The 15,171-nt window shown below is 37.8% G+C and overlaps 1 protein-coding gene and 1 pseudogene across 5 annotated transcripts in view; both read right to left on the bottom strand.

Annotated features, from left to right (window-relative positions):
• The window catches only part of FBXL2 (F-box and leucine rich repeat protein 2), a 145,685-nt gene that overhangs the window by 119,896 nt on the left and 10,618 nt on the right, over positions 1 to 15,171 (bottom strand). For all 4 annotated transcript variants that reach the window (XR_644266.3, XR_644265.3, XR_004182325.1 and 1 more), the window contains exon 2: positions 3,596 to 3,657. Coding sequence is in view for 1 of the 4 variants with exons in the window: in XM_003895235.3 (XP_003895284.1) it covers positions 3,596 to 3,657 (62 nt within the window). In the remaining 3 variants the exon portion in view is untranslated. The remainder of the gene's footprint in view (positions 1 to 3,595; positions 3,658 to 15,171) is intronic.
• LOC103882441 lies at positions 7,302 to 9,302 on the bottom strand (annotated as a pseudogene). The gene has a single exon (XR_644264.4). The product of XR_644264.4 is annotated as an obg-like ATPase 1 pseudogene (transcript).

Here is a 15,171-nt window from a genome sequence, read left to right as displayed (position 1 = left end):
TCCCATTTTACAGATGGGCAAATTAAGGCCCAGAGAGTTAAGTAAGTAAGGTCACACAACTAATAAATGAGAAGAGTTGAAGTCTGAACCCAGAAAGTCTGATTCCAACAGTAATATGGACAATAACAATGTGGAAAAATATATGCAAGGATAATCCAACTCACTAATAGATAATGGTTGCAACAGATTAAGTACTTCCATTGTTATAAAAATTATGTAACTGACTCCCCAGGAAGGATAATATTAAAAGCTGTTTGTTGGGCTATGTGAGAGCAAAGGTAGAGAAAAAACTTCAGTAGCCTTAATTCATGAGCAAGAGCTGGATTTAAAAAAGCAAAATTGTAAAAACTTGTTCAGTAACAAACTAAAAATGGGTAGTAGAGAAGGAATCTGTGAATAATATATATTCTTAAAATTATCAGTGAAATCAGATGAAAAGAAAACACAGATTTTTCTGAGTGGATTCAAAGTGATAACAGAGAGATGAAAAGCAGCATATTATTCCAGATTATGCTTGTTAATGGTTCCAAAGGGGAAGGTGAAGCTTTGGTTGATGGGATCAGTATTGGAAGCTAGTTGAGAATTAAAGATGGCGGTAACAGAAGCAGTCAAAAGTGGCAGAAGAGAAAATGATCTGGACTGAAAGCAATTAAGTCTGTCACAAAGTCCAAGAATTCACATGTATTGAGGAAGTAAGACTGAAGGTGAATAGGAATTCAACAAGATTAGGAACAACAGACTACACTGTCACAAAGAAATCTACAATATGAAATAAACACATAAGCCAAGGGTAGACAATGAAGACATAATTTAACTGAGCAGTAAATAATAAAGACTTAAGCTTCATGAGGTGGGGGCTTTGTTATACCCAATGTTGTGGAATTAACTAATGATGCAGACGGAGGCTCAGGTAATCTGGTTCAAACCCTTCTTCAAAATTTTTCTTAGAAAGGGTAGCTAGGAAAAGGGAAAGCCACACAGAGAATGGAAAGTCTGAAAGTAAAATGATAGAAATGATTTAAAGGCCAGCAAAAAACTTAAAATACATGGTTGCTAGAGTTAATTTTGAGACTCATGAGCTGGAGAAGATCTGTAGTGGCAATATTTTAAATTCCCCTTACAGACTCTGAAATAAGAATATAAGTGGGAATGTAAGTCTATGAAGAGACATTAACATTTGCTCTCAAGTGGCAATTCTTTCTGAAAAGTGATCTATGTATGAGCTTTATGGCATGATTCAAAAGCTGTAAGTAGTGATGACAACCTCCAGAATTCCTAACAGCTGAGTCCATCACGGATCTTTAAAAGAACTGAAGTTTCCAAGACTGCAGTTTAGAAATCACACTACATAGAAAGTGATATAATTCCTTTTTATTTTTTTGGTATCAACAGACAGAAACTGTTCCATGGCTGAGTAGAGTACAAAAGCCAACCCTAGCAGAAGGAAAAAAACCATTCAGTTAGTAGCCTTGAGTCATAGCAGAAGTATGCATGAGAAGGGTGGAGTTTAATCACACCCTAGTGTTTAGTGGCCAACAGAGGCCTGCCTGAAGCTGCTTAGGATTCCCCAGGGTAAGAACACCATATTGAGATTACAGCTTGATGCCCGTTCTAGAGAAATGTTCAGACCCAGACTGGAAGCACTACATAATCCTAGGGGGGCACCATCTACACTGCAGTCTATGTAGATGGCATCTGTGCAGTTGTATGGTGACAGCCTGCCCACCCTGACACAGTTGTATTGCTTCTAACAACTAGGTGCTTGAGCAAAACCTTTTGGGTTTATATGGGAAACATACATTTCTTTCTTGTCACCACTTTCTTAAAATTGTCAAAAATGCCAAAGAACATTCTCTCTTATCCAAATATTTGTTTTATTGGAATAAAATACAATTGATATTTTTCATACAATCCTGTCTCAGTTTTTCTATCAACTGAGAAGGGGCTCATGACAAGTGTCAAACAACACCTGATGACTAATGAAACACCCTTTGAAGTCCCTGAAATGTGATCACTACCACAAAGAAGCCAAGTTCTTACCCCATTTCTAACTCAAGGAAAAATGTCTAATAACCTGATGACAGTAAAGGTGAGTAATCTGTGGCATCTAAAAGTGGTTCTGTGGTGAACTTGGGAAGAGATGAAAATAATTATTCCCAATATTTAAACAAAACTCATATTCATTCCCCAAATGTTAAAGTGAGATTTAGTACAGCCACGGGATGGAGTCATCTGGTCAATCTCTTATTGTATGTCAGCATTTCCCCCAAATTTTCTGTGGAATATTAAAAGGATTCCATTGTCAGTAAGTTTGAAATGGCACAATTACCCAACTTGTATCATCGCCATGCACGTTAGCCTATTAAGGCCCTGTGAAGTCCTATAGGTTTTGTTAACCCTATAGGACTACAGTTTGTTTCCTACAGTTATTTGATCACAAAACCCGGTTTCTGATGCTGTTGTTTTGTGAAGTATCAGTGATAAGAGAAACAGAGTTAGGGAAATGACTCTCAAGGATTACCGTGTATACACCTACTAATTCCTTGTAAAGAATTAAAATATAACAACATCTAAAACGAAAATGAGTTTTTTTGTTTTTGTTGTTTTTTTGTTTTTTGTTTTTTTTGAGACACAGTCTCACTCTGTCACTCAGGCTGGAGTGCAGTGGCACAGTCTAGGCTCACTGCAACATCCACCTCCTAGCTTCAAACGATTCTCCTGCCTCAGCCTCCCAATTCTTGTGCCTCAGCCTCCCCAGTAGCTGGGATTACAGGCATGCACCACCACGCCTGGCTAATTGTTTTGTATGTTTAGTAGAGACAGGGTTTCGCCACATTGGCCAGGCTGGTCTTGAATTCCTGGCCTCAAGTGATCTGCCTACCTCAGCCTCCTAAAGTGCTGGGATTACAGACATGAGCTACCACTCCTGGCCTTAAAATAAGATTTCTTTTGATGATTGCCTAATACTAAAGAAAACTGAAGTACCTCCAGGCCAACAAATGTTGGTTGATAGCTTTACTTGGTAAAAACAACCACCAGAATAACATTTACTGTATATTTAGTGATGCCAGAAATAAAAGACAAAAAGCCTATTTTATACTACTGTCACTTATACTTCTCATATGAATAAAAACATATCAATATTTGGGGTTGACAGTATTTTAAGTGATCACTAAGAACATATCATAACTGTGCTTATTTTTTGTATTTAAAACTCATTTGTCTGAAAACATCAAAAACTTTATGACTTCAGGAGCTCACAACCTTGCAATAATCTCTCCTCACATTACTGACTTCATCACGATTATCTACTGAAACCAAAACAATGGCACCTACTGAAGATTATTACAATACTTACCACATTACAAAAAGAATCCAGACCAATGCTATGTACATACTTAGTACATTCTGGATTAGACCAAGTAAAATTTAACAACAAGCTGAACAGCATTCTATAAAACAAAAACAAAAAGTCAGTTAGGCTAATTCTGTCTGTTTTTCTATGCTATGGACTCACAGTGAGAAAGAAGATAGGCTTGGAACTTGATGACTAAATCAGATCTAAACTCTTCATCCAGAATTTATCTACACTTACCTTAACAGAAGTTCTTTGGGTAACTTTTTGTTAATAAGGCCTTCATCATTGTTTGAGAAAACCTGGAAAGAAAAAAAAGGAAATTGTGAAAATGTTCTTCAATCGATGTGGAAAAAAGTTATTTGTTTTTATACTAGTAGATCAGAACAGCCCCAACTGTTGTCCTACAAATAGGGTGTTACTAATTTCATGCAGCCACCATATTCTAATATTGAGTAATATAAAACATTTTATGCCCTATCACTGTTTCATAAAAATGGCAACACATGGCCATTAGATACTACACTGTATTGGAGGTTCCAGCCAAAGCAATTAGACAAAAGATAAAAAAGATGTCCAGACTGGAAAGGAAGAAGTAAAACAACCTCTATTTGCAGATTACATGATCTTACACATAGAAAATTCTAAAAATGCACAAAAATCAATTAGAACTAATCAAGGAGTTCAGCAAGTCTGCAGGATACAACATATATACAATATAGTTATATACATATAAACTGTATTTCCACATAGTAGCAATGAACATCCTGAAAATAAATTTCAGAAAATAATCCTATTTACAACAGCATCAAAATGAACAAAATACTTACGAATAAACTTAACAAACGAAGGATAAGGCTTCCATATTGAAAACTCACACATTGTTGAGAAAAATTAAAGAAGGCTTAAATAAATCAAAAGACATTCATGTTCATGAACTGAAAGACTTATTAGTGTTATTTTAGCAATGCTTCTGAAACTAATCCATAGATTTAATGCAATCTTTCTCAAAATTACAACTGACTTTTTTACAGAAATTGAAAGGCTGATCAAAAAATTCATATGAAATGCAAGGGACCCAGAATAACTAAAATAATCTTGAAAAAGAAAAACAAAAGTTGAAGGACGCAAACTTCCAGATTTTGAAATCTACTACAAAGCTACAGCAATTAAAACAATGTGTTCACTGGCATAAGGGTAGACATACAGATCAATGGAACAGAACAAAGAATCTAAAATAAAATTATAAAATTGGCTAAAATAAAGAGAATCAAGAAATAAACTCTTAAATTTATGAGCACTGATTTAAATTGGGAAAGAATAGTCTTTTCAAGAAATGGTACCAGTACAACCAGATATATACAAGCATAACAATGAATTTGGACCCCCATCTCACTTCATCTAAAAAAATTAATTCAAAATGGCTCAGAGACTTAAATAAATATAAGAGCTAAAATTATAACCCTTAGAAGAAAACATAAGCATAAATCTTGGTGGCCTTGGATTATGCAATGGTTTCTTAGACATGACACTGAAAGCATAAACATCCAAAAAAAATTGATAAACTGGACTTCAACAAAATAAAAGACCTGGCTGGGTGCAGCAGGTCACGCCTGTAATCCCAACACTTGGGGAGGCCAAGGCAGGCAGATAGCTTGAGGTTGGGAGTTCGAGACCAGCCTGGCCAACATGGTGAAACCCCATCTCTACTAAAAGTACAAAAATTAGCAGGGCATGGTGGCGCGTGCCTGTAGTCCCAGTTACTCAGGAGGCTGAAATGGGAGAATAGCTTGAACCTGGGAGGCGGAGGCTGCAGTGGGCCAAGATCGCGCCACTGCACTCCAGCCTGGGTGACAGAGCAAGACCCTGTCTCAGAAACACAAACAAACAAACAACAGACCTTTGTACTTCAAAGGTCACCATCAAGAAAGTGTAGGAAAAAACCCCACAAGATTGGAGCAAATATCTGCAAATCACAGATCTGACCAGGCACTTGTATGCAAACTACATAAAGAACTTCTGAAACTCAGTAATAAAAGACAACCCAATTTTAAAATGGGCAAAAGATTTGAATAGATATTTCTGCAAAGAGGATATGCAAATGGCCAATACATACATGAAAAGATGTTCAACGTAAGGGTAAGTCAAGGGTAAGTCAAAACACAGTGAGATACATCATACCTATAGGATGGCTAAAATGAAAAAGATAGTAATAAGTAATGGTGAACACATGGAGAAACTGGAAATCTCATACACTGCTGGTGGGAATGTAAAATGGTATAGCCACTTTGGAAAACAATCTGGCAGTAAGAGTTACCATATGACCCGGCAACTCCACTTGTAAGTCAATACTAAAGAGAAATGAAAATGTATGTCCATACAAAAACTTGTCCATGAATGTTCACAGCAGCACTATTTTTAATAGCTAAATAGTGAAAACGATTAAAAAATGTCTATCAGCTGATGAAGGAATAAACAAAATGTGGTATTCCAAAACATGGAATACTAGTCAGCAATGAAAAGGAATTAAGTAATGATATGTGTTACAACAGGAATGAGTCTTGAAAACATGCTACTGAAAGCAGACAAAAAAGGGTACATATTGTATGTTTCCATTTACATTAAATGTCCAGAAAAGGCAAATTCATGGAGACAGAAAAAAGACTAGTAGTTGCCTAGAGCTGGAAAGTGACTGCTAATGTATATGAGGTTTCTTTTGAAGGTATGAAAAAAATTCTTGAATTAGACAGTTGTAATAGTCACATAACTTGGTGAATATACTAAATCCCACTGAATTGTACTTTTTAAGTGAGGAAAATTTATAGCATATGATGAATATCTCAATTTTTAAAACCTGGATTAAAAAAACAATCCATCAAAACAAACTGCCGAAGTGGAAATAGTGGCATAAATAGTACCCTATATTTATTTTCAAAGTAGTGTCAATGATGAATCTTTGTGTTGGATATATGAGACTAATATTTAGTAAGTGCCTACTGTGTTGCAAGTTCCAGTAAGCACTATGTTAGATTAAATAGCTAAATTATCTAATATATTTCCAGTTCCTTGAGGTGCAAAGTTACTGACTGGTTGGTTTTTTTTTGGAAACAGGGTCTCACTCTATCAGTCAGACTGGAGTGCAGTGGCATGATCACAGCTCAATGTTGCCTCAACCTCCCTCGCTCAAGCAATCCTCCCACCTCAGCTTCCCAAGTAGCTGGGACTACAGGTACATGCCACCACACCCAGCTAATTTTTAAAACGATTTTTTGTAGAGACAGGGTCTCCCTATGTTGCCCGGGCTGGTCTCAAACTCCTGGGCTCAAGTGATCCTTCTGCCTTGGTCTCCAAAAGTGCTGGGATTATAGGTGTGAGCCACTGTGCCTGGCCTTTCTTCTTTTGTAATGTAAGCACTTACATTTATAAAGTTCCCTCTAAGTACTGTTTTCATTGCATCCCATATGATATATTTTCATTTCTATTCATCTCAAAGTATTTTAAAATAGCCATTATTTCTTTCACCTATTAATAATGTGGTTAATTTGGGGTCAGGCACAGTGGCTTATGCCTGTAACTCAAGCACTTTGGGAAGCCAAGGCAGGAGGATCACTTAAGGCCAGGAGTTCAAGGCTAGCCTGGGCAACACAGTGAGACCAAACTCTACAAAAAAATTTAAAAATCAGCAAGGCATGGTGGCATGCCCTATAATCCCTATAATCCAAGAGGCTAAGCCAGGAGATTGAGCCTGCAGTGAGTTATGATTGCGCTACTGCACTCCAGGCTAGGCAACAGAGCGAGACTCCGTCTCAAAAAAAAAAAAAGTGTTTTTACATGATTGTGAATTTTCCAGGTTTCCTTCTATTGTTGATTTCTAGCTTCATTCCACTGTTATCAAAGAAGACACTTTGTATTATTTCAATCTTTTGACATTTATTGGAACTTTTTTTTTCCCAAATGTTTTACTGAGTGTAGACATCTGGAGTACTGTAAAACATGCATTATCCGTAGATTCAAAAAGGAGTAAGCCGCATTGTCCTCACTGTCAAATGTGCCAGGCTTGGCATACACGATGGAGATTAATGAAGTATCATGAGAGTAATATGGTTCCTGAAAAGCTTCTACAATTTGGAGTAGGGTCTTAATCATGTGAAAAGCAAAGCTGTTCACATTTAGTGAATTTGCATTTCATTGGTGGAGAGGTACACAGTATTTTAATTTTAAAACAAATAAAAATAATTTGTTGAAGATTCCCATCTTCCCAACTTTAATTGTTCCATCGGTTTTCAGAAATTTTAATTTAAAAAAAAATCAGATGCCTTTTGGAAGTTGTATGTTTATCTGAGCAATAACTAAATTTTATTTCTTCTTTGGTTGTTGAGGTGTGTTAAATTTGAAGAAGACCATATCTCCATCTTCAACAATATAATTTCTGCCCTGTTGTTTGTACTTTCCAGCAGCCTTGACTTCCTCATCTTCAAGCTGATTTCCTCATCTTCAAGCTTGATTTCCTCATCTTCAAGCTGAAGCTCTTCATGTATTATTTCTATATTTCGAATAGGATCTACACTTCCTTCAACATGCGTGATATCATCATCTTCAAAAGCATGTGTTAGATGAAAGATGCCATCACAGGCACAAATATGAGATAAAAAAGCATTCTCCAGGCCCTGCCCATTGTGAGCTCCTTTCACAAGGCCAGCAATAACCACTACATTTAGAAAGGCAGAAATTTTGCTCACTGGTTTGTGGTATTGGCAAAGAAAGTCAAACCTTTCATCTGGCACAGGTACTCTGCTCTCATTAGGATCAATAGTGCAGAATGGGAAGTTTTCTGCTGAAGCCTGACTACTGGTTAATACACTGAAGAAAGTACATTTCCCAACATTTGGCAATCCAACAATACCAATTTTCAGTGAGGTTCCAAATCTTCCAATGATTGGGGGTGGTTTAATTCCGTCACCTCCCTTTTTAGGGGGCATCGTGCTCGGCCTGGGTGATGACACAGGGTCCCAGCAGCAGTGAGAGAAAGGTCCTGCCGGCAGCCGGAGGTGGGGAAGAAGCTATTGGAACTTGTTTTGTGGTCTTACATATATCTATCCTGAAGAATGTTCCAGGTACACTTGAGACGAATGTTGACTCTGGTGTGGTTGGGTTAAGTGTTCTACATAAATCTGTCAGGTTTCATTGACTTATAGTGTTGTTCAAGACTTCTGTTTCCTTATTCTGCCGTCTAAATGTTCTTTTATTGAAAGTATGGTATTGAAGTCTCCAACTGATGTTGGGGTTGGTGGTGAATGACATGAAAACCTTCACATATCTCAACAGTCAGAACAATGGGCTTATTTTCTGTTATTACAAAGACTAGTGAATCAAAGTTGTGAGATTTCACCTCAACATAGGAAAAAAAACTTTCTAGCAATTACAATAGCCCATACTAGAATGTCTTGCTGTTGAAGCAGTGATCTCCCATCTTCAATGCTCCTGCAGAGTCCACAGAACCAGGATTGTCAGAGAAAGGAATCCCTTCCTCAATGGGAAATGAGACTAGGAAACCTCTAAGGATCAAATCTAATTTCCCAAAAGAGTCTTATAATCCAAGATCTTCCACTTACACCTTTGTAAACCTTGGGCACGTCATTTAACTTTTCTATGCCATAGTTTCCTCTTCCTCAAAATGGGGATATGAATGGAACCTGCCACTTTTCTATGCCATAGTTTCCTCTTCAGCAAAATCGGGATAGTAATTGAAGCTGCCACAAGGGCTGTTGTGAATGAAATGAGTTTATAAACGTAAAGTGCCTAGGATAGTCTTGGCATATACTAAGTGCTTAACAAATGGTAGCTATGATGACAGCTGTGCAGTCTCCAATTACTATTATAAAACCATTTCTCAGCTAGGTGCAGTGGCTCACACCTGTAATCCCAGCACTTTGGAGGGCCAAGGTGGGAGGACTGCTTGAGGCCAGGAGTTCAAGACCAGCCTGGCCAACACAGACAGACCTCTATCTCTAAAAACAGAAAAAAGAAGAAAAAATTCTCCCTTTATTTTTGTCAGTTTGCTGCATATATTTGTGGCTCTGTTGTTTGGTGCATATGTGCTTATAATCATTATGGTTTCTGTAGGAATTAACCTTTTATCAACATATAATCACCTTTGTCTCATGTAACAATTTTTATTATAACTTAGTCTATTTTGTCTGATATTAGTATAGCCAACCCAGCTCACTTTTAACCTGTCTTTTGATCTAACAAGGATCTCTTGTAGACAACATAAAATTGGATCATGCGGGAAGTTTTTTGCTCGTTTTTGTTTTTATCCATTCAGCTAGTGTCTACATTTTAGTTAGTAAATTTAATCCCTTTGTACTTATAGTAATTACTGATAAGGAGGGACTTACGTCTGCCATTTTGCTATTTTTTAAATTCTGTAGTGATGTGTACTGCTTCATAAATGCCAAGTATCAAGTTGGTTGATAGTGGTGTTCAAATCTTTTATATCTTTACTGACTTTTTTTTCTCCACAAGTTCTGTCAATTAGTGATAGAGGTGTTATATTCAGCTATGATTGTGGTTTTGCCTCTTTTTCTCTTTGGTTTTATCAATTTTTGTTTCACATATTTTGAAGCTTGTTGTGAGGTACATACAAGTTTTTTTTGTTTTGTTTTGTTTGTTTGTTTGACACAGAGGCTTGCTCTGTCACCCAAGCTGGAGTGCAGTGGCATGATCTTGGCTCACTGCAACCTCTGCCTCCCAGGCTCAATGATCCTCCCACCTCAGCCTCCCAAGAAGCTGGGATTACAGGTGTGCATCACCATGTCCAGTTAATTCTTGCATTTTTAGTAGAGATGGGGTTTCACCATGTATGCCAGGCTGGTCTTGATCTCCTGAGCTCAAGTGATCCACCTCCCTCAGCCTTCCAAAGTGCTGAGATTACAAGCATGAGCCACTGTGCTCGGCCTGTTATGTATTTTTAATAAATTGATTCATTATGATAAATGATCCTTTTTTCTAGAAATGATCCTTGTTTTAAAGTCTACTTTGTTAATATAGCAACATCAACTTTCTTATGCTTTTTGCATGGTACATCTTTTTCACCCTTTTTCAATCTGTGTTTTATATTTACAGTGATTCATAAAGACAGCACATAGTTGGACCATGCTATTTTATCCAGCCTGACAATTGCTACCTTTTAATTGGAGATGATGGTCTTTACATTTAATGTAATTATTGATATGATTTTTAAGTCTGCCATCTTTATATTTATTTTCCATTTGCCTCTCTTCTTTGTTCCTCTATTCTGCTTTCCTGACTTTTTCGTAATGTGATATTTATTACTTCCTTCACTGATCTTATAGCTACACCTCTCTGTATTTTTTTCAAAGTTTGCTTTAGTGATTGCAGAGTGCATCTTTAACTTATCAAAGTCTAACTTCATTTGACCTCCCCGACTTGTTGTGCACTTACTGTTGGATAGCTTACTTCTACTACTACTATATACCAAATAATATGTTATTATTTCTGCCTTAAATAGTCCATATTTTTTAAATAAATGTATGTATTAAAGCAAGATATTTTAAAAGGTCCCTTATATTAATCCATATATTTACCCTTCCTGGTGTAATGCATTCCTTCAGATCTGAACTTCCTTTATTATAACTTCCCTTCAACTTAAAGAACTTCTTTTAACACTGCTTGTAATATAGGTCTGATGTAAACAAATTGTTTTTGCTTCCTTCAAAAATATCTGTATTTCTCCTTCACTTTTGAATATTTAATTCCCGGTTAGCAGATTTGCTTAAAAAATAAAATACAGCACTTTAAAAAAGTTAGTCCAGGCCAGGCACAGTAGATCACACCTATAATTCCAATACTTTGGGAGGTGAGGCAGGAGGATCACTTAGCTCAGGAGTTTAAGACCAGCCTGGGTAACACAGTAAGATACTGTCTCTACAGAAAATTTAAAAAGTAGTTGGGCATGGTGGCATGCCCCTGTAGTCCCAGCTATTCAGGAGGCTAAGGTGGGAGAATTTCTTGAGCCCAGGACATTAAGGCTATAGTGAGCTATGTTCACACCACTGCACTCCAGTCTGAGCAACAGAGTGAGACCCTGTCTCAAAAAAAAAATTTCATTTTCCTCTGACCTGCATTGTTTCTGACAAGGTGTCAATTATTCATATTACTGTTCACCTTTATGTAATTTTTTCTTTTCTACCTCCTTTTAAATTTCCTTTATAAAAATTTTTGATTTTCAGAAAGTCGACTCTGATATACCTCAATTTAGACTTCTGTCCCTGCTCTTCCTCCTCTCCTTCTTGAACTTTAGTTGCATGTATGCTAGACAATTTTGTATTGTCCCACAGATCTTGAATGCTGATTTTTACTGATCTGTCCCTAAGTTTACTGGTGCTTTCTTCTGCCGTGTGCAGTCTGCTATTAAGCCTATCAAATGAATTCTTCATTTCTAATATATTTTTCATTTCTAGCATTTTCACTTGGAGAAATAGTTTACATCTTTCTGCTGAAATTTTCTCTGTTTATCCATGTTGTTCAACGTCTGGGCCATCACTGAGACTGTTTCTGTTGCCTCTTTCTTCCCATGACCATGGATCACATTTTCTTGTTTCTTTCTCTATCTCATAATTTATTTCATGCCAGATACTGTGTATAAAAGAACATTAATTTATCTCCATAAAGGGAAGTTCCTTCTTCAATTAAGTTGCTGGGAAACTGGGAGTGACAGCTCAATCCTTTTAATCCATAGTTGAGCTGGGTTTGAGATTGTAGTGTTAGTTCATGATTGGCTTATAATAATTTCAGTGCGAAATCAGAACTTTACCTTCAGGAGAAGCTAAAATCTGAGCAATGTCGAAGCTTCATACATCTCTGAGCTTCATAACCTATGCTAGCTTTCCGAACTGTGAGATCTTCCCTCCTCTCTGCCCTCCCCTCACATTCCAGCTTTCAGCTAGGGTGTTGTCCTTGGTCTCCAGCAGCACCTTCCGTTTTCTGTGCCTTGAGGAGATCTCTTTTTGCTCTGTTACCCTGACTATGCCTTCTCAAAGGCTGACTTGTCCTCAGTAAAAGCCTAGATAGTCATAAAGAGATTTCTTAGCTGTCTTGCCATGCCCCCAGCCTGTTGCAGGCCCAGCCTTAGACTTCATAAAGCCCCTGGTGCACTACAGGGATTTCTATTAACTCTCCTGCCCTGCCCCTAGCCTTCAGCAAAATCCACCCACCTCAGCAGGATCCTCCTTAGCTCTCTTTCCCTTGCCCCTGCATCTGAACTCCTATTCCAGTGTACTAATTGAAGGCCCATGGGGGAAAAGTTGGCAGGTAGGTGTAGTCCTGCACTGTAGCTGGAACTCCTCAGGATTCCAGATTGTCACTCCAGCCTACATGCAGTCAGTAACAGTTGACTTCTCTTTATATGGCAAATTCTTCCTCTTGCTGTTCCACCATAGATGAAAAGTATCTATGTATCTCTCTCTCTCTCTCTCTCTTTTTTTTTTTTTCCTCTTGAGAAGAAGGGCTCACTACTTTCCAGATTTTTGTTTCTTTAGTTTTTTTGTGTCAACTCTGATAGGTTTTTTTAAAATTATGATTTTGTACCTTCTCTGACTTTTCTTACTACCAGAGTGGGAGCAATAATGTCAACTGCTGCAACTTTCAACATTGTAACAAGAAATGGAAGTCTTCATTATCCTTTTTGATAGAAGAAAAACAGACTTGGAGAAAATAAATGACTTGACCAAGGTTCAGAGCTAAGAAACAGAAAAGCTACAATTTGAACATGACTACAACTCCAGGGCTCTTTATGCTGCACAACAAGTAGTATAAGCTGTTTGACTCTGGGAAAGTCATTTAACCTCTCAGTATTTAGTATTTCTAGCTGGTAAAAGGAAACAATTGTACTAGATAAACTCAAAGTCTCCTCCAACTCTAACACTCCGAGAGTCATTGAAGTCGAATTTCTGCTTTCTTCATCCCTACCCCAAATTTGCTCCTTCCATGGTCTTCATCTCAGCAAATGGCAGGTCCTTCTTCCTCTTGCTCAGGCTCAAATCATCAAAATCATTTATATTCCATAACCAATCCATCAGCTAATCCTACGGATGACTGCAACAATAATGCCATAGTCACCCTGCTTTGTCCCTTCTCCCCTAATTTTACTCCAGAATGACTCTCTTATAAAATATAAGTCATATATGCCACTCCTCTACTTAAACCCCACCAATCCCTTCCCCTTCCATCAACATGAAAATCCTTTACACTGGTTAAAAGTCCTGTGTGATTTGACTCCCTTAACTACTTTGATCTTACTTCCTACCACGCTCCCCTCTCTTACTACACTCCAGCCTCACTGGTTTTCTTTCTGTTCATCCAACACAACAGGCATGTTCTTGCCTCAGCACCTTTGACTAGTGACACAGTCTTTCTTCAGGCATTCCCATGGCATATCCTCTGCTCAAATGTCACTTTATCAGAGAGGCCTTCCCTTCTATTCTACATTAAAAGCAACACCTCCCTTCTCTCATTCACTTTCCAACCCTGCCCTAGAATTCTTTCTGTCCTACCCAGCTTTATTTTTCTCTGAAGTACTTTTCACCACCTTATCTGTTTATTATCTGTCTCACTGCCACTAGAATATAAGTTCCATGAGAGGAGAGCCAACCTCTGTTCGTGCGCTGCTGGATATCCACTGACTAGAACAGTCACTAGCACACAGTAGCACAAAATAAATATGTATTGGACAGAAACCCAAAGAACAAAAAAATCAACGGAAAGACACAGTTGTAGAGGCAGCACTGAGAACTGGGAAATCTGGGTTTGAACTTTGATTCTGACTCCATTAAAAACTTCCAAATAAATGCCCTGTTCTGTTTCCTTAGACTTCCCTGCTCCATCCCTGTCTCTCTCATGGCCACCCTAGAGCTGGAAGAGGCAGTAGCTGATATAGACACTACACAGGGTAGCAGTGAGATTCAAAGTGAAGTAGGAAAAACAGCAGTAAAAATGTAGCCAACCCACAGCTGTCCATATCTGAGCTTTGGTTGTCTGAACTGGGGTGGGGGGGAGAAAAAAAAAAACCCTAAATCCTTCAGGATGTCATTAGACAACATGACAACAGTTTGCCATAAAATTTAAAAGAGCCTGCTGATTCAGCTAAGACATTAAGACTCTTAATCTTGGTGTAATTAGTACATTTGTGCCAGGCACTGGGCACAATCTTTAGGTTGGCAAGAAGCCATAATGTAATGGTTAAGAGCCCAGGCTTTGGAAACAGACTGGTTGAGTTCAAATCCTGGCTCTGCCACTCACTAACTATATGACCTTGGGCAAATTGCCTGCTCAGTTTAGCCCTATTAAATGGGAATAATGTCAAACTCAGGCTGGGTGCAGTGGCTCACACCTATAATCTCAGGACCTTAGTAGGATGAGGTGGGAGGATTGCTTGAACCCAAGAGTTCAAAGCTACAGTGAGCCGAGCCACTGCACTCCAGCCTGGGTGACAGAGCGAGGCCTTGTCCCCAAATAAAAAATAAATAAATAAAATAAAATAACAAATGTCAATTTCTTAGGGACATTGGAAGAATTGAGTAAGATAAATGTGATCAGCCCACAACTGGATACAGAGAATGGGCTCTATAAAAGAAAGCTATTATTACAATTACTAAAAATTACTCCCTGCCCCACAACAGTGGAGACAAAAGGGAGATCAATATTGTCAAGAGAAGAAAAATTAATAGGGAAATCTCTACTTTTCTTGATCTATTAACATAGATCTCATCATATAAATTCTCTTACCTATGTCATAT

The sequence above is a fragment of the Papio anubis genome, chromosome 2, assembly GCF_008728515.1.
Source record: "Papio anubis isolate 15944 chromosome 2, Panubis1.0, whole genome shotgun sequence".
Lineage (NCBI taxonomy): Eukaryota > Metazoa > Chordata > Mammalia > Primates > Cercopithecidae > Papio > Papio anubis.
Note: the sequence above shows the minus strand (reverse complement) of the source record. Positions and strands in the feature narration are given on the sequence as shown.